The following is a 15,900-nucleotide window of genomic DNA, read 5'->3' as shown; positions in this document are numbered from 1 at the left end:
GGATAATATAACTGTAGCTCAACTTGGGTCTCACTGTAAAAACAAATGATATACTACAGAAAAACTGCTAGATGTGATAAAAACTAATAATCAAAACTTAGCTGAATCATTTCTTTATTTTGTGTTCCTCAAACTTAATTTTGGGTCTGAACGGGTTAAGATTGGGGGGGTGGGCTACAGAAAGGGAAGAGAGGCTCTGCTCAGGAAACATATGGAACAAATCTTCAGGTTGGCCTGATTCGCTGCTGCCACGTCTTGCATACCGGCGTCTCCAAAAAAAAAAAAAAAAACCTCACAACAGGTTTGGATCATTTAGGATCGCTGAGCCCCAGAAAACACCTGAGGGATTCAGACACAGATTTAAAATGGTTTAAAGCTACACCAATACATCACAATCAGCGTAAACCCTGATATGATATTATCAGAGATTACTGTAGTTCGATGCTTCAGATGCAATGTTTTCATTGAGCTTTTAATAAACCTTAGCATCTCAAAGAGCACATGAGGATGAATTCTTGCAAACGCAAAGGTAGCTTGTGTAAAATGTGAGCATATAACTATAAAGAACTGATCTTTTTTTACACACACCTCATGCTTTTCCCCCCATCCGATTTCCCTCCAGAGTAAATGCCTTCGAACTAAGACAGAAAACAACCGCCCAGCTTGTTTTTATCAGCCTTTTTCAACAGGGCCACCAGACCACTTCCCTCCTCTGGAACATTTTCCAAAGAAATAAACACTGTTTTGTTCAGACACACATTTGTGCATTCCGTTTTTTTATCTTTTTTTTTATTTTAAGGTTCAAATGGTCCATAAACTATAAATCATGGTCCTTGCACGCAGGTAAAACTATGACAAATGGTGTTTACACCAAGACTACTTTTGTGTCAGTCAACAGTAAAACATTTAACTGGAAAAATATGTCGTTAAAACGCAAATCTGATTGCAAACGTCTATTCGCACTTCCTAGTCAATAAAGCACAGGTGTGACAATTAAAATGCAATGCATGTGTACATTTGCATATTCCCCAGAAGCAATAGTCCAAATATTTGCACATTGCTAAAAAGCGTTCCCCATGCTTGTGTAGAATGCATGCAACTACTCATCTATATTAAAGTCACATTATGACAATAAATAAACTAGGCAACATTTCTCAAAGACCGAAAAATTTGGCTTGCACAACACATTTTGTTCAGTTTTCACCCCCTTCCTCACAAAAACGGCCCAAAAGAACCTCTAGGGATCACAATCCTGACTGTTTTTTTTTTTTTTTTTACCGCAGTAGCATTCATGATGCAGAGACTTCTCAGTGTCTGTCATGTGGGCAGCAGCAAAAACAAATCTTCCAGCTGACAGAATGAATGCTAAGGGGTCTGTCTTGCCAACTCTGAAAAAAACCCTCTGTAGATGGCTCATGAGAGACCGTCTGTGGTCTCAGATACATTACAAGCACTGGAAAAAGTTGTCATGTTGCAGAAGGCCTCCATATAGTGAGCTAGAAATGTCTAAACCAATTAAATTGAACCCACTTAATCAATGCCAATGCATTTTAGGCCATCGTCCTTTTCGCTTAATAAATATGTTGGAGGAACACTGGCTAGTTCGGGTTACAGTATATAGTATAATATTTATTATGTAGAGTTAATATCACAGTTTAAATCTTGCATAACATTAGCTGCACTAGTGCAACACCTGTCAAGAGTCTGGCCTTAATTTAGTGGGTTACATTTTTACTGTCCACATGCAATAATGTGGACTGGCTACTCCGCTACTCCTTCCAGAACTATGTCTGGAAACTTCAACCTCACCTCATCTCAACAAAAGGGGAAAAGAGGAATCAGATGAGACCACGAGGCTTTCCTGAGGTCACCGAACACATGCAACCAAACGCTTCCAGAACCACTTCCACAGTAAAAGAGGCAGATCTCAATCTCTCCCGAAACGCCTAATGCTGCCGCGGGGGAAACCACAGAGGTAAATCTTTCACGCTCGTCCCAGGAGAAAAAACATTTCCCCGCTTTAGGCAACATCGGTCAAGCTGAAGGGGTCCCCTGCTGATGGGTTTCATCTTTCACAATCTCACTCGAAAAACAACCCCACAGGTATGACAACATGATTTTAAAGATCGTGCACTATATAAGGCTGAGTAACGAAATTAAAGGTGTTACTTTAATTCTGATTGGTGTGGGATTTTATATAATTGGCATTAGTGTCTGCAAAATGAATTGAGCTATACTGTACATAGAGGTTTTAGCAACCTACATGCCAAAGTCAAGTACCATATTTAAATGGCAATGCATATCTAAAACTTGAAAATGTGGAAAATTGTGGCACATCTTTTCTCACGTTCAAAGGGCCAATCAAAATGTAAACATTCCTCTGGATGTAGTTTCCAGCTTTGAGAGAGAGATTACTATGATTGATTCATGAAAACGAGCTTCAGATTTACAGAATAAGTCATTATTTAATGGAGAAACATTAAAATCATAGCCAGCATACCAACATGTCAAAGATCTGCAGAAGACAAGAAAATTGCTACGGAAAGAAAGTTTGTCATACTGAGCAGTTACAGTAGTTAAATTAAATAAAAAAAATTTAACTCTTTACTTTTTGGATCACTTTTCTAGCTGCTTTGTTGTGTCATATTATTACTATGATTAAACTACATTTTGTTACGTTTAGGAGAATGTTACATCAATTATAAATAATAATCCAAGAAAGCAGAGTTCTTTCATATTGCAAGGGAGCGTCCACCTCTCCAAAATGGTTGTTTGTGCTTAGAAGCACAACATAAAAACCTATTAATACTAGGTCAGTCGACCGCTGAGGTTTCACTTTCAACAGGCACAGTAAAAACCCCGCTGAGATAATTGATCCCAGACATTACAACAGAAGAGAATGCGAAACAAATATCAACATTTACAGAGAAATGTCTCATTTCCCAAAGTATGTGCAATTCGAGGTGCGAGTTTAGTCTTCTGGAAAAGTCTTGAAATCTCATTTTGGATCATTTCAGCTGTGATCACTTTCTATTCACATTCTGCGTCTATGTGGAAACCAGTCTAAATTCTATATTTTTGTAATAAAATATTGAAGATATTACTATTACATTGATTACTTCAATTATACCAATTTGATCTAAATGAATAAAAACACTCTTAAATACACAAGGTTTAGCATCAGCATTCCTAATAAACGTGTTCTTATGATCAAAATACAATTCTTCTTTGTGTCTGTTCCCAAACAGGAAACGCACAGTAAACCATGGCACCATCACACATCTTGACAATACTGTCTCTGCTTTTGCTTTCTGGAGTTCCGGTACTTTCTCAAGACTATGAAACCAACGATTTGGATTATGACACGGCGGACTCTTCGCCTGAAGATACTCGACTTTCTATACCGGATTACGATGGCCAATTAATGTATTGGTATGAATGCACCAGCGAGTGTTCCTGCCCCCCGTCCTATCCTTTTGCCATGTATTGTGACTCCCGAAAACTCACGGCAGTTCCCAACATCCCAGGACACATCCGCCACTTGTACATTCAGCATAACGACATAGAAGAGATAATTTCGAAGCCTTTCATCAACGCCACGTCCCTGAGGGAAATCAACCTCAGCTACAACAAGCTCCAATCATCTAAGGTGGATAAAGACCTCATTCAGTTACACCTTGAGCATAATAATCTGGAAGACATTCCTTCGCCTCTGCCGAAAACCCTTAAAAGGCTTCATCTGGGCTTTAATCAAATTTCAAAGATACCAGCTGACGCCACGCGCGAGCTTACCAAACTTACAGTGCTGGATTTGTGCAGCAACAGACTAACAGATGCGGGGATTAAAGGAAAGATCCTATCTGACATGAAGAGCCTCATGCAAATCAACATGTGCAACAATAAGCTCAAGTCCATGCCAGCGGACCTTCCAGAATCGATCCAGCAGATATCGCTGGAAAACAACTCAATCAGCTCCATACCGCCAGGCTACTTTAAGAAGACCCCTAATCTTCTGTCTCTTCGCATGCAACACAATAAACTCAAATCTGTTGCATACAATGCCTTTAACCTGTCCAAACTAATGGAGCTCCATTTGGGCCACAACCAGCTCTTCAAATCCTTTTTCGTCCCCAGGACCTTGGAACATCTTTATCTAAATCACAATGACTTTAAAGGTAGGATCGAAGTCGTGGACTAAAACGTGAAGGCTTCTTGAAGAAATGTCAAATGTATCAATCTAATGATGGCATATGTCTCTTTGCAGATCTGAATATCTCTCTGATGTGTCCATCACTGGATCTTGGCAACCCAAACATGCTGACCTACATTCGTCTCGACAACAATAAGCTGACAGGACCAGTGGACTACTACGCTTACAGATGTTTCCCAAGGCTGGTAATGATCTTTTATGGAATCCAAAGGAAGGGCGATGAAGACGACTCTGAAACCAAAAAATATGAAAAACCCGACCGACCAAAAAGGCCTGGAGGCAACAAAGCTATCAACTAGATCGATTATACAGATTTGGCAGATATAGTTCAACACACCAAACCTAATTAATCCAAAGTATAAGACTGAGAGATAATAAAAATACATATATTAGTCGTTTTAAACATTCTGTTTGATTTTCTGCTTGCATGGTTTTGCTTTAATGCATCTTAATGATCATAAAACGTGTCCAAAATTGAATTGCTATGTACGGAAAGTACAGATTTTCTTTTTTTTTTGCACAATGTCACTTTTCTCTCTGTGAATACAATATAAAGCATTTATCTACACTAAGAACACTGCATTGCAATGCATGTGAATTCCTGCAAAATTTAATAAATAGCAAAACTCTTGTCTTCTGCTGAAATTACTGTAAAATGCTACTGAAGCCAGAAGAGTATCTAAGAGGATCTAATATAAAGTAAAAAGTCAAATAAACAATATAGCAATAATATTGCATGCAAATAAAGTGATAGTCCATTAGTTTAATGGAATAAACATCTTGTTGAAACCAACTGTAATGTTTGGGGCACTATACTTTAAAGATTCACTAGATGGCGGCATTTATTGGAAGACTTGTTTTTACAAAACAATACGTTTAAATATCAAAAATCATAATTTTTCATCAAAATCACTGAACAAATAAATTAGTATTCGACTGCGCTCAATTGCTACTAAGTATACAGACTTCTGTGACGGACTAGCGGTTAATAAAACCTCTAACTATTCAATAATAAAAACAAGTATTTTTCCACAATCTTACACTAGAGTAGAGGAATTACATTTAAACATCTGAGATCCTCCAAATCAAGTCCTGTGGTGAAGAAACCACCCAGATGGAGACATGAACCACAGACGAACAGCACTGTAAAAACATTTCCAAGTATTTGGCCCTTTTCCCAGTACAGTCAATTTTTACAGGTTGGCATAATTGTTAACACACCTGTAATGTTATTCATTCTCTATTTTCATCTCTTCATCTCGCATGTTTATTTCGAGGCGCTGAGGGTCACATGTTTCCCATTAAATATGTTTTTCTTCACTTTAACCGTAAAGTGTCTGTTTTATAGAAGAGCTCTGTTGTTCTTTTGTAATTCATTTTATTTGGTTTTAATTAAATGTATATAAGCAAACTTGTGAAGTTCACAAACAAACTGAAAATGCTCAATCACAGTTCAGATACAGTCATGGACAACTATTACCAAAGAATTCATCCTAATGTCCTGTTATCTATAAACTTTTTCTTAATGTCCTGGTGGTCTCTTATAAACAAACTAGTAACGTATCTGCCATTAGGGCTGTCACTTTTGTGAAAAAATAATTTTCGATTTTGAAGATATAAGTGTTCATTGAATCGATTGTAAAATCGATTTCCCATGTCAAAAAAAAAAAGACGTTTCCTTTTTCAACGTCAAATAATGGACGAACGTAAAGAGAGCGCTGGAACCAACCAACACTTAGGCTGGGTGGCACGAGGCAGGCATAATGAAATGTGCAAAAAGGCTTGGGCCATTACAAATTTATTGGACAGGAAAACAAGTCGATCAACATTTTCGAGGTCCAGAGCAGAGCGTTTTTTATTCACTATATGTCCAGCTGTTGAGAAGACGCGCTCCGACCGCACTGATGTCCCTGGGACACTCGGGTACAGCTGCGCAAGGTTGGGGGTATTGCTGCCAATTTTCCACCACAAAAGCCGGTTGCTGTCAGCTTCCAATGGTCCCTTTCATAACTCGGGCCTACCGCGCTGCGAGACCTCCAGACGAGAGTAAATGCTTCTTTACATTGACTTAACATTGAAATCATTCGTGACAGACGCTCTATTCTCGCACTTGGTGTGAACGCAGCATAAGAGGTCGCTTTCGACGTCACTGGCGCGTAAAATTGCTGGTATTTTCTTTCTAGCTTTTTAATTGTTGAATTATTTAAAAATTAATAGTGTACATATTTAGTTAAAATGTATTCCCTATTTTCATTTTCGAAACTTTTTTTGGTTGGTCTGATCAATTGTGCAATCGATTTTCGAACTAAAAGTGACAGCCCTATCTGCCATTGCCATTAGCCCTTGATAGGCTCAGGGTGGGATATTTGAAACACTATAATATGGTGCAAACACATGTTACATTAAGGATACTTTTGATATCAAGTTTTGCTGGTTAGCTTTGTCTTTGACCGGTTACAAGATGACCTACAATCTAAAACATTTTTTAAATGATTTTGTTCAAAATAAAATTGTTTAAATTAAATAATAGGAAATGAATATAAAATAGGAAATATACAAAGACAGTTAACTACAGAAAACTACAGTTCAGTTCAATTAACTACAAAAAAACAACAACATTAAAATGGTTTAAGAACTGGTAACTTAAACAGGGTTTGTACAGATACTGCAAAATAAAATTCCAGGACTTTCAAGTACTTTTTTGGTTTTCAAGGACTAAAATCAGATCTCACTTATCAATCAATATTGTTATCATCTTTCAAATTGTAATAAATAATCTAACACAACAAAATGGTACAAATAAAGAATGCAATGACTGACTGTGGCAACTTCAACATGTGAAAGGATACTATGGCAAAGTTATCGCTTTCCTTTTTCAAACAATTTTTTTTTTCATGAATATATGATTGAGCTGAAGAATGAAAGCTATGTCATACACTATCATATGTGCTCATAGACACTAGGGGTGTGACAATACACTTAGTTTACAAGGTGTGACAAAATGCAGATACTTGGTTCACTTAAACAAATCAATGTTTTTAATACTTTAAGAAGTATTCAAATGATAAAATATTTGTCTTTTAATCACAAAAAGTATAACAATGCAGTTGTATTTTGAAATGTTTTAACTAATCTAGAGCTTAACTAATGATTATACATTGTCCAGACAATATCGATATTATAACTTATATTATATAAGTCTTATATTTAAATAATTTTAACCTCATATAGCTAAAAAATAATAATAATTTGTGAGGGATTGTACATAGACCTTAAAAGTATTTTTTTCTTAAAAAGTGCAAATATGCAACATGAGGTAGGCCTTTACGAATTAAATTAAATATTGTGTGTTTGAGTAGGCCAGTGGTTCCCAAACTTTTTCTCCCGGCCCCACCTTTTGTAGAGTAAAAATATTTTAAGTTTCAGTTTGTTTTGCAAAATAATCTGCTGATTTTACACGATCCCTCAATTTGGAAACCAGTAGAGCAGGCGATTTGTGCTCTATTAATTCGGTCTGTTACGATGCTTTATGATTACTAATGCCTGTGTAGTACGGTGTTGCACACAGAGGACAAAAATGTTCATCCTCAACCCTTTATCATCATTTGTGTTCAAATCAAAGCTGACAGAAATGGATTTGTTTTTGTTTAATGCTTGTCCATTTTATATATGCATTTAAATTTTGGATTCCTTTAAAACGGAATGTGGAAAAACAGGTTTTATTTTGACTATATTTATATACAAAAGAAACAATGAGCCAATAATAATTGTCCTCAAATAAAGTATCAAAACCAAGTACATGGTTTTATTGAACAACACTGTTAAAGGGGGGGGGGGGGGTGAAATGCTATTTCATGCATACTGAGTTTTTTACACTGTTAAAGAGTTGGATTCCCATGCTAAACATGGACAAAGTTTCAAAAATTAAGTTGTACGTTTGAAGGAGTATTTCTGTTCCAAAAAAAACTCTTCAGGTTTGTCACAAGTTTCGGAAAGTTTTTTTTTTTCGAGTATGGCTCTGTGTGACGTTAGATGGAGCGGAATTACCTTATATGGGTCTTGAGGCACGTTTGCCGGCTGTGCACTAGGGATGGGCATGATTAATCGACGATCGATAATTGATCGTTAAGATTTTCCTCGATCATGTTAATTTGTTATCGATTAATCTAAAGCATTTTTTTTATCTAATGCAGGTTGCGTTGCGTAGTGCGAGTCTTGAAGCAATTAAATGAATTTCACTGTGTGGCAGCAATTAAATATTTTACCACCAGGGTGCAATATTTGACACCCTACTCGGTTATCTGTGATCTTCCGTTTTGATTTCAAAGAATAATCATGAAGATGTAACGGCGAAGTGTGGCGTGGGACCATTTTGATTTAAAAAGCGAACTAGTTAACTGCAAACATTGCGATGGGGTGTTTAAGTACAACTCGACCACGAATCAAATGATGTACCTGTGCATCCCGGCAACGTCAGTTCCCTCAGAGCGGGTGTTTTCGGCGGCTGGACTGACGGTCACCATGGTTGCGGTCGCGTCTGACACCAGATCATGTTAACATGCGTTATTTCTCAGCAAAAATTCGTATACTCGTGCAGAAGTTGTATGCTAGTTATTAAAGTTAGTTATTTTTCATGAGGCTTTAAGTAGCATAATTTGTTACGTTAGCGTAATTGTTAGGAAGGCTAATATCTGGCCTTTTCTTCTGGCTTGGATAGTTTTGAGTTACATTTTAACAAAATCTGTCAGATCTAAGTATTATAATGTTTTTTTTTTTATGTTATTGTTTAACATGATTCTTTTATCATTATTATTATTTTGGAACAAGTGAGGTCTCTGTTTAAGAACGCCTGCTAGCAGCTGCAGGTTCCGCTGCTTTAGAGCACTGCATATGCACGCGCATATATGTTCGGTTTGCCTGAACGTAGTTTAATTGTCTGCCACAAGTTGATCTTGTAATAAAGGTCTCACCAAGGAAAAACACGCTGTATTTTTGTATTCATTGCATTTTTTTATTATAAAAAATAAATAATTATATTATAAAAAATATTAATGATTAATCGATAGTCGATCGTTAATTCTCCCGACGATCGACTAAGAAAATTTAATCGAATGCCCATCCCTACTGTGCACAGACAATCACTGATCAGAACGAGAGCGTCGCGAAATGTCACAAAAGAAGTGTGTTTTTGGTTGCCAGGGCAAGACAACCCTGCACAGATTACCAAAGAAAAAACAGCATTAAGGGACCAGTGGATGGAGTTTATTTTTACAGAGCATCAACGGAGTTGTGCAAGTGTTTGTTCCCTGCATTTCTAAAATGCTTGTTTTACAAACAAAGCCCAGTTTGACGATGGATTTGCGTATCGTTTATTACTTAAGGATGATGCAATCCCAACGAAAAAGGGTCACGATCGTGTGTTGGAACCGCAGGCGGTGAGTAAAACTGCTTAAAATATCTCTGCCTCCTTGTTAATGCGTACCTTCCCATCGCAGACCCGGGTTCGAGCCCGGCTCGGAGCGAGTCGTTGCTGCTGCTGCTCTCGTTCAGTTTCAGCCTTCACAGCTGTCACAGCTTCCAAACGCTCTCAACACAAAAGCCTACTGGCGCTTGTGGTTCTTTAGCTCCGCCCACACGTCATGCCTCCAGGCGCTCGTGTTTTTCCGGGAAAAATCGGTACAGACTATCTTTCTCTTATGAATATAATAAAACTAAAGACTTTTTGGAGTTATGAAGGATGCAGTACTACTCTATAGGTACTTAAGATTAACAGGATATTGAGTGAAAACGAGCATTTCACCCCCCCTTTAAATACATAATGTAATATGCCTATATTATAACAAATACCTGCAGAGGGCGCAAACGGCTTGGTGATGTTTTATGTGATTAAACGACATTTAAATCAATTTAATTTTAATATCTGGCCACATGCAATTCCGAAACTTTTATTTCGAAACCGTGATGTACAATAAATCGCATATTTAGAAATATCTTGACGTATTCTCCTGTGTTGGCAAAGGTTTAAATAATTTACGTTACAAATCAAGTGAGTTTTCCCACATGAACGTTAAGCAACCTGAACTCACCGCATATGCAGAGGAGTTTAGCCCCTTTCACATATACAGTATTTACTGGTAAATTACCATTAAGAGATCATTGGTGAACAGGACCTTTTCAAAAATCGTGGTAAATTCATTATAACAATCATATCGTTGGAAATCTTTGACTATTGCGCCAAGCAGCTTTTTCAATGTGTCGCGCTCAAGACCCAGAATTCTTTTCCAATTCATCAGCTAATGCTGGTCTTGTATTCATAAGAGCAAAAACTTCTGATTGGCTATTAATGTTAGTGTAGTTGGGAGTGAAAGCTGTGTTCCTCACATACAGTGTTAGGTGAACATAAACCTGAATGTGATATCAACAAGTGTTTTTAAAATAGGATTAATTTTTTTTTTCACAGCCAAACGCCGCATGCTGTACATCCGGCACTGTGCTGAAAAGCTTTAAGCCCTGCAATTAACCAATGTCTTTTTGCAGATTCCTGCAAATCTAACCAAGCTACTCTTTATTTGTAGTGAGTTTAATGTTAAACCAAAAGCTAAACAATGAACAATATAAAGTTATGGAGAGATGGACAACTGGACAACTCAAAGAATCTGGACCTGGTCTATCCTAATACCCCGTCACATTTCTGTGTTAACATTGTCCTCCTATTGTCTTGTTGCTTTTCTTGCTTCTCTGAGAAGCAAAAAAGATTAATTAGAAAAAACAGAGCTAAGAAAAGCCAAACACGCCTCATGTTCCAAGAGATCAACATACATAAAATTCTGAACTACAAATCTCCAAAGCCTTAGTCCTTTTCGTTGCCTTCAGCTCTCTTTTACAAACTATTTTTTTTCCAATGGACCACAAACATGGCCAAACCCTGCAGGCGACACAGTGGTCTGATCAACTCAAATGGGAATGTGAAGGGTTAAGGTCTGTTCCATAAACTCCCACTTAAGGATCTCCTCTGGCAGCCTGTGGTGGGGCTTAAAATCCTGATTTGACAGATCACATTTTACTCACAGGCACCAAGAAAATAGCCAACCACTGCCTGCACTGCGCTTCTGCTCTTTAACGTGGCAGAACACATCCAAGAGTCTTGAGATACAATGGGAACGAGGTTGAGAATGCTCATATCAGCAGTCATAGTGGCATCATGTGTGCTCTCAGCATCTGGTGCACACTATCACACTCACAGGTATCACAGACTGGAGGATGTAGCACTTACTGAGGAAACCCATGCAAGGGCACAGAGGAATAAGGTAAACTTTGTGTTTTTATTTCATGGCTAATTGTTATCTTGTGCAAACGGTGACAGAAGAGAATATTTAGAAATGGGTTTGTTTTTGTCTAATGCTTGTCTATTTTATATATGCATTTTAATTTTGGGTTCATCTGATTTCATTTGTGTTTAGTTTAATTGATTTTGCTTGTTCCAAATTCAACATTTAACTAACCCATATATGACACATGGAATCTGATGCAACATATTAAATCATATCTATTATAGAAAAAAATGACCTACTGTAAATGTTTTAAATAAATTGCTTTAAAATGTTAATAATGCAAACTATTAAGGACCAATTCTCACTAGTTGCTTATCGGCATGCACAGTATTAACATATTGGCTGTTTATTAGTACTTATAAGGCACATATTAAATGCTTTATTCTGCAAGACAATATTTTAGATCCCCTCCATACCTAAACTTATCAACTGCATTACTAACTATTAATAAGCAGCAAATTAGGAGTTTGCACAGTGAAAACTCTTAATTAATAGTGAATATGTGTTCCCCATTCTAAAGTGTTACACATATACATAAATATATACATAATGCAAATTTAAACTTAATATAAAAACTGATTAACATGTCAAATATATTCAGTATTAAGATTAATCATTTCTGTCTAATGATTCAAAATTCCACGTTTATTCACATATATTAAAAGTATGCTAAGTGACTTAAGCCTAGGTAAATAACACCACACATTTACAGGTTTACATCTGTTACATTTCCACCATAAAATCAGATTACTTCCATGTACTTATGGTTTTGAAACCATACGGCTTTGTTCAAATAAACAGCTCTGTGTGGAAGCTGTCTGATTAGTCAGCAGTTGTTTTAGAGGAGTTCCCTCAGGCTCAAATTCTCCCACCCACAGCTTCACACTAACTCATAGGTCTGACACTGTCAGGGTGATTTAACAGACGCCTGAAGACACACGGGTCCAAACAGACGCTCGCCCCAACAAGCCCAAAGTGATAACAGTTGTTCATGAACAGGATGTCAGAGTAGTATTCTCAAAAAATAACCTCTCATCAATTTCTCACCCACATGTCATTACAAACCCTCATGTTATGACTTTTTTTCATCCATGAAACACAAAAGGAGATTGTTTTCCATGCATTGATAATGAACAGGGTTTTTGAAGCTTCAAATAGGATGCAAACTTACCTTAAAAGTGTCAAAAAAAAAAGCAATACAAGAGCTTTCTGTGATGAAAAGGTACAAATTCAAGTAATTCAAAAAAAACTAAAATACTTTATTTTGGTGCTTGAAAAAATAGCCATATTTTTGAATGCTACTAAATGATCCAGATGCAATGGTAAACGGTTCTCTTGATGGCAATACTTTCGGTGAATAAGATAAGATGTCAATCTTTTTTCATGTAAAGCTCTCTTATGACAACTTTTATCCAACAGTTATCCTTCATTGTAACCAAATACACAGGACTTTCTCCATCCTTCAGAATTCCTCCTTTTGATTTCTACAGAAGAAGATCACACAGGTATGGAAGCCCATTTCCACTACTGAATAAAAATAAAGGTATCTGCAACTTTTTATCTCACAATTCCAATTTCTTTATTTTTTTTTACAGTTGCGAGTTAAAAAATCTCAGTTTAAAATTTTTTCTCAGAATTGTGAGTTTTTATTTCTCACACCAAGAATTCTGAGATATAAACTTGAAGTTGTGAGAAAAAAAGTCTTATTTGGTGTCAGAAATGGGCTTCCATATGCAGGTTTGAATCGACATGACAACGGAACATATATTCTTTGTTTAACATTAATGCAAAGGTTGGGAAGTAAAAAACAAAAAAAAAAACAAGACATTAATTATTGATGTTCAACCTGAATGTGGCGTCCTTCTCAAAAACTGTCCCAACTAATGAAGCCATTTTACAGAGGGCGACAGATGACACCCCCGATGACTCTACCCCATTGGCTCCTGGAGGAGACCCTTTAGGTAACAAATAATTGACACCTGGTCAACTGTGTGGAAAGAATGAGTGATGGGCTCTTTTTAAAAACCACATGTTGCCCACAAGAGCCATTATTTGTTCACGAGTTGTGTCTATGTGAGTGGGAAGCTTCATTAACTTAACTTAAATTTTGTTCATGTTTCCAGACCTTCCAACTTGTCTACTGTGTGTGTGTCTAACTGGATCAGTCTACTGCGAGGAGGTCGACCCAGAGATGACGGCAGTGCCAGCTCTGCCAAAGGAGACAAACTACCTCTACGCTCGGTACAACAAGATAAAAAAGATATCAGCCAAAGATTTCAAAGATCTCGGTGAGTTCTTCCTGACTTGACTTGCTCTGGCATTCTCGTTGACCCCCCTTACTTTGTTGGGGGAAAAAATACAATCCTTGTGGACAGGATAAGAGATTGCCCCTTAAGGAGAGCAGGAGACAAACAGCTGCTTCTTTTCAGAAACAACCCACAATTCATTTCATCCAAAAGATTTCCAAATGTTAAGGGACATGATAGACAAACCACGAAATGATCACAAGAGATTGAGAGTTTTTTTTTCCATTGCATAAAGACATCGATCACATTTTGGAACCACAGCATCCTACAAAACATGTGTGTTGACAAAAACTTGCAAATGTGGTAAACTACTCTGTTTGCAGCAGTGCATCATGGGTAGAACAAAGTTAGTTAGAAACCTTTAGGGCCTAATGCATCAAAGGTTTAAAAAAAAAAAAAAAGTTTATTGGATAATTAGTTGAATATATATAGGGTATTCACAATTGATGCTAATAAAACACTCGATAATAAGTTGACTTTTGACAGCACAAAAAAAATAAAACTTTTAACAAAAACTACAATACCAACAAAAAAAATTAACCACATGGACGGCAGGAGTGTCATTTCTACGCCAAACTGTCTAGGTGTCTAACAAATGACGCTTAACTTTCACATGATCAATTTAATGCTCTTCTGTCCATTTCCATTCATCCACTATAGTTACTCTGAAGAGAATCGACTTCACGGGAAATATCATTTCTGAGATTGAAGACGGTGCGTTTGCGAAGCTTACCATGCTAGAGGAGCTCTCACTAGCCGAAAACCAGCTGGTCAAGCTACCAATGCTACCGGCGAAATTAGTCTCCTTCAACGCGAACCACAACAAACTGAGGACCAAAGGAATCAAGTCAAATGCTTTCAAGGTAAAGAGCCACAAATTACACTCCCTGTTGGAAAACACTTCAAGCCAACGCACAACCCTTTTAGACTTTTTCCATTTCTAGAAAGAAAACCCTACCGAATTGATTTAATCAAGACAATTTGAAAGACTATTTGAATCTTTTGCTCTCACTTCCAGAAATTAAGCAAACTGACACATCTGTATCTTGCTCACAATGAACTGGAGGCGGTTCCTCTCATTCCAGAGACTGTCCGCACACTTCACCTACAGGTTTGAAAGCCCGACGTGTTTTGCATGCTGACAAGTCTTCAGGAACTCTAACCCCTTCTCTTGCTGTGCTTTTTAGAACAATAACATTTCAAGCGTGACTGTGGACACCTTCTGCAAAAGTAACAACACCTACTACATCCGCTCCAACATGAACGAAATCCGCATGGATGGAAATCCAGTCAACCTCGGCCAGTACCCCAACAGTTTCACATGCCTGCATTCTCTGCCAATTGGGCGATACCAATGAAAACAGAATCAAAGGTACACTACAGTGAGAAGTCCTTGGATAGCAAATGATGATGACTGAAACCGAGAAGCAAAAGTCATTCGGTCTCCTGGTGCTTGAGCAGAGACGACTGTAGAAGCTAATATCATGAGAACCTGTATTATACATCTAGTTATGTAACAGCTGCCCAAACACTTAGATTTCCTCTTGATATTGACGTTGTAGATTAACCTGGACCGCAAGTCTTTGAAAGAATAACTTCATATCCATTGTAAATAACCACTGGAGGCTACTGCTTTGAAAAATGTGAGCTCATGAAAAGCTGCAGTCAAGCTTCTAGTATTCCTCAGAACTCTGTGAATTTCTGACACCTCTAGTACTGTTAAATGGTCTTTCTTTAGCTGAAATTAAGATGCCTGCTAAGTTAATTAGAAGGCGAGGAACTCTTGCCAAATTCCAAGTCACTGATCTTTCCCAGCTGGCTTTACTTTAATATTTTGAATATTATTTATATGCTAAATTTGTAATTACTACCTATATGTGAATGAAACATGAATAGAGTGTACAGTAAAGCATTGTATGTTATTTTTGCTTTTGTAGGTCAAATACACTTTTATTTCTTCCTAAAAACGTGTGACTAGTTTGCTTTTATCTTTTACAACTATGCCAGACTGTAGATTAAGCAAAAAAAAAGAAAAAAGAAAAAAGGCAGTTTC

The 15,900-nt window shown here is 37.2% G+C and overlaps 3 protein-coding genes across 5 annotated transcripts in view; 2 read left to right on the top strand and 1 right to left on the bottom strand.

The window, feature by feature from the left end:
- Positions 1 to 15,900, bottom strand: part of cenpp (centromere protein P) — a 55,324-nt gene that overhangs the window by 29,313 nt on the left and 10,111 nt on the right. The gene's annotated exons all lie outside the window — the stretch shown is intronic.
- On the top strand, positions 1,605 to 4,841 carry omd (osteomodulin). Of its 2 annotated transcripts, none has more exons than XM_026235591.1 (3): positions 1,605 to 1,975; positions 3,249 to 4,175; positions 4,265 to 4,841. In XM_026235591.1, the coding sequence occupies exons 2-3, from the start codon at positions 3,266 to 3,268 to the stop codon at positions 4,507 to 4,509; spliced, it is 1,155 nt and encodes a 384-aa protein (XP_026091376.1). In that variant the 5' UTR covers positions 1,605 to 1,975; positions 3,249 to 3,265; the 3' UTR covers positions 4,510 to 4,841. The 2 variants fall into 2 exon arrangements, with proteins under 2 accessions (XP_026091376.1, XP_026091375.1); XM_026235590.1 differs by having other exon boundaries at positions 1,607 to 2,103.
- Positions 11,154 to 15,814, top strand: LOC113064712 (mimecan). Its single transcript, XM_026235593.1, has 6 exons — positions 11,154 to 11,517; positions 13,442 to 13,502; positions 13,665 to 13,829; positions 14,508 to 14,710; positions 14,866 to 14,958; positions 15,035 to 15,814. Exons 1-6 carry the CDS (start codon positions 11,365 to 11,367, stop codon positions 15,203 to 15,205), a joined length of 846 nt encoding a protein of 281 aa, XP_026091378.1. The 5' UTR covers positions 11,154 to 11,364; the 3' UTR covers positions 15,206 to 15,814.

Source organism: Carassius auratus, chromosome 47 (assembly GCF_003368295.1).
Source record: "Carassius auratus strain Wakin chromosome 47, ASM336829v1, whole genome shotgun sequence".
Taxonomy (NCBI): domain Eukaryota; kingdom Metazoa; phylum Chordata; class Actinopteri; order Cypriniformes; family Cyprinidae; genus Carassius; species Carassius auratus.
This window is presented reverse-complemented; position numbering and strand designations above follow the sequence as displayed.

Excerpts from the sequence above, each read along its gene's own strand:
- LOC113064712 (XM_026235593.1), top strand. The coding sequence starts at position 11,365 with ATGGGAACGAGGTTGAGAATGCTCATATCAGCAGTCATAGTGGCATCA. Across the intron at positions 11,518-13,441 it reads CAAGGGCACAGAGGAATAAG|AGGGCGACAGATGACACCCC; the intron begins GTAAACTTTGTG and ends GCCATTTTACAG. Across the intron at positions 14,959-15,034 it reads TCCGCACACTTCACCTACAG|AACAATAACATTTCAAGCGT; the intron begins GTTTGAAAGCCC and ends TGTGCTTTTTAG.
- omd (XM_026235591.1), top strand. The coding sequence starts at position 3,266 with ATGGCACCATCACACATCTTGACAATACTGTCTCTGCTTTTGCTTTCT. Across the intron at positions 4,176-4,264 it reads AAATCACAATGACTTTAAAG|ATCTGAATATCTCTCTGATG; the intron begins GTAGGATCGAAG and ends GTCTCTTTGCAG.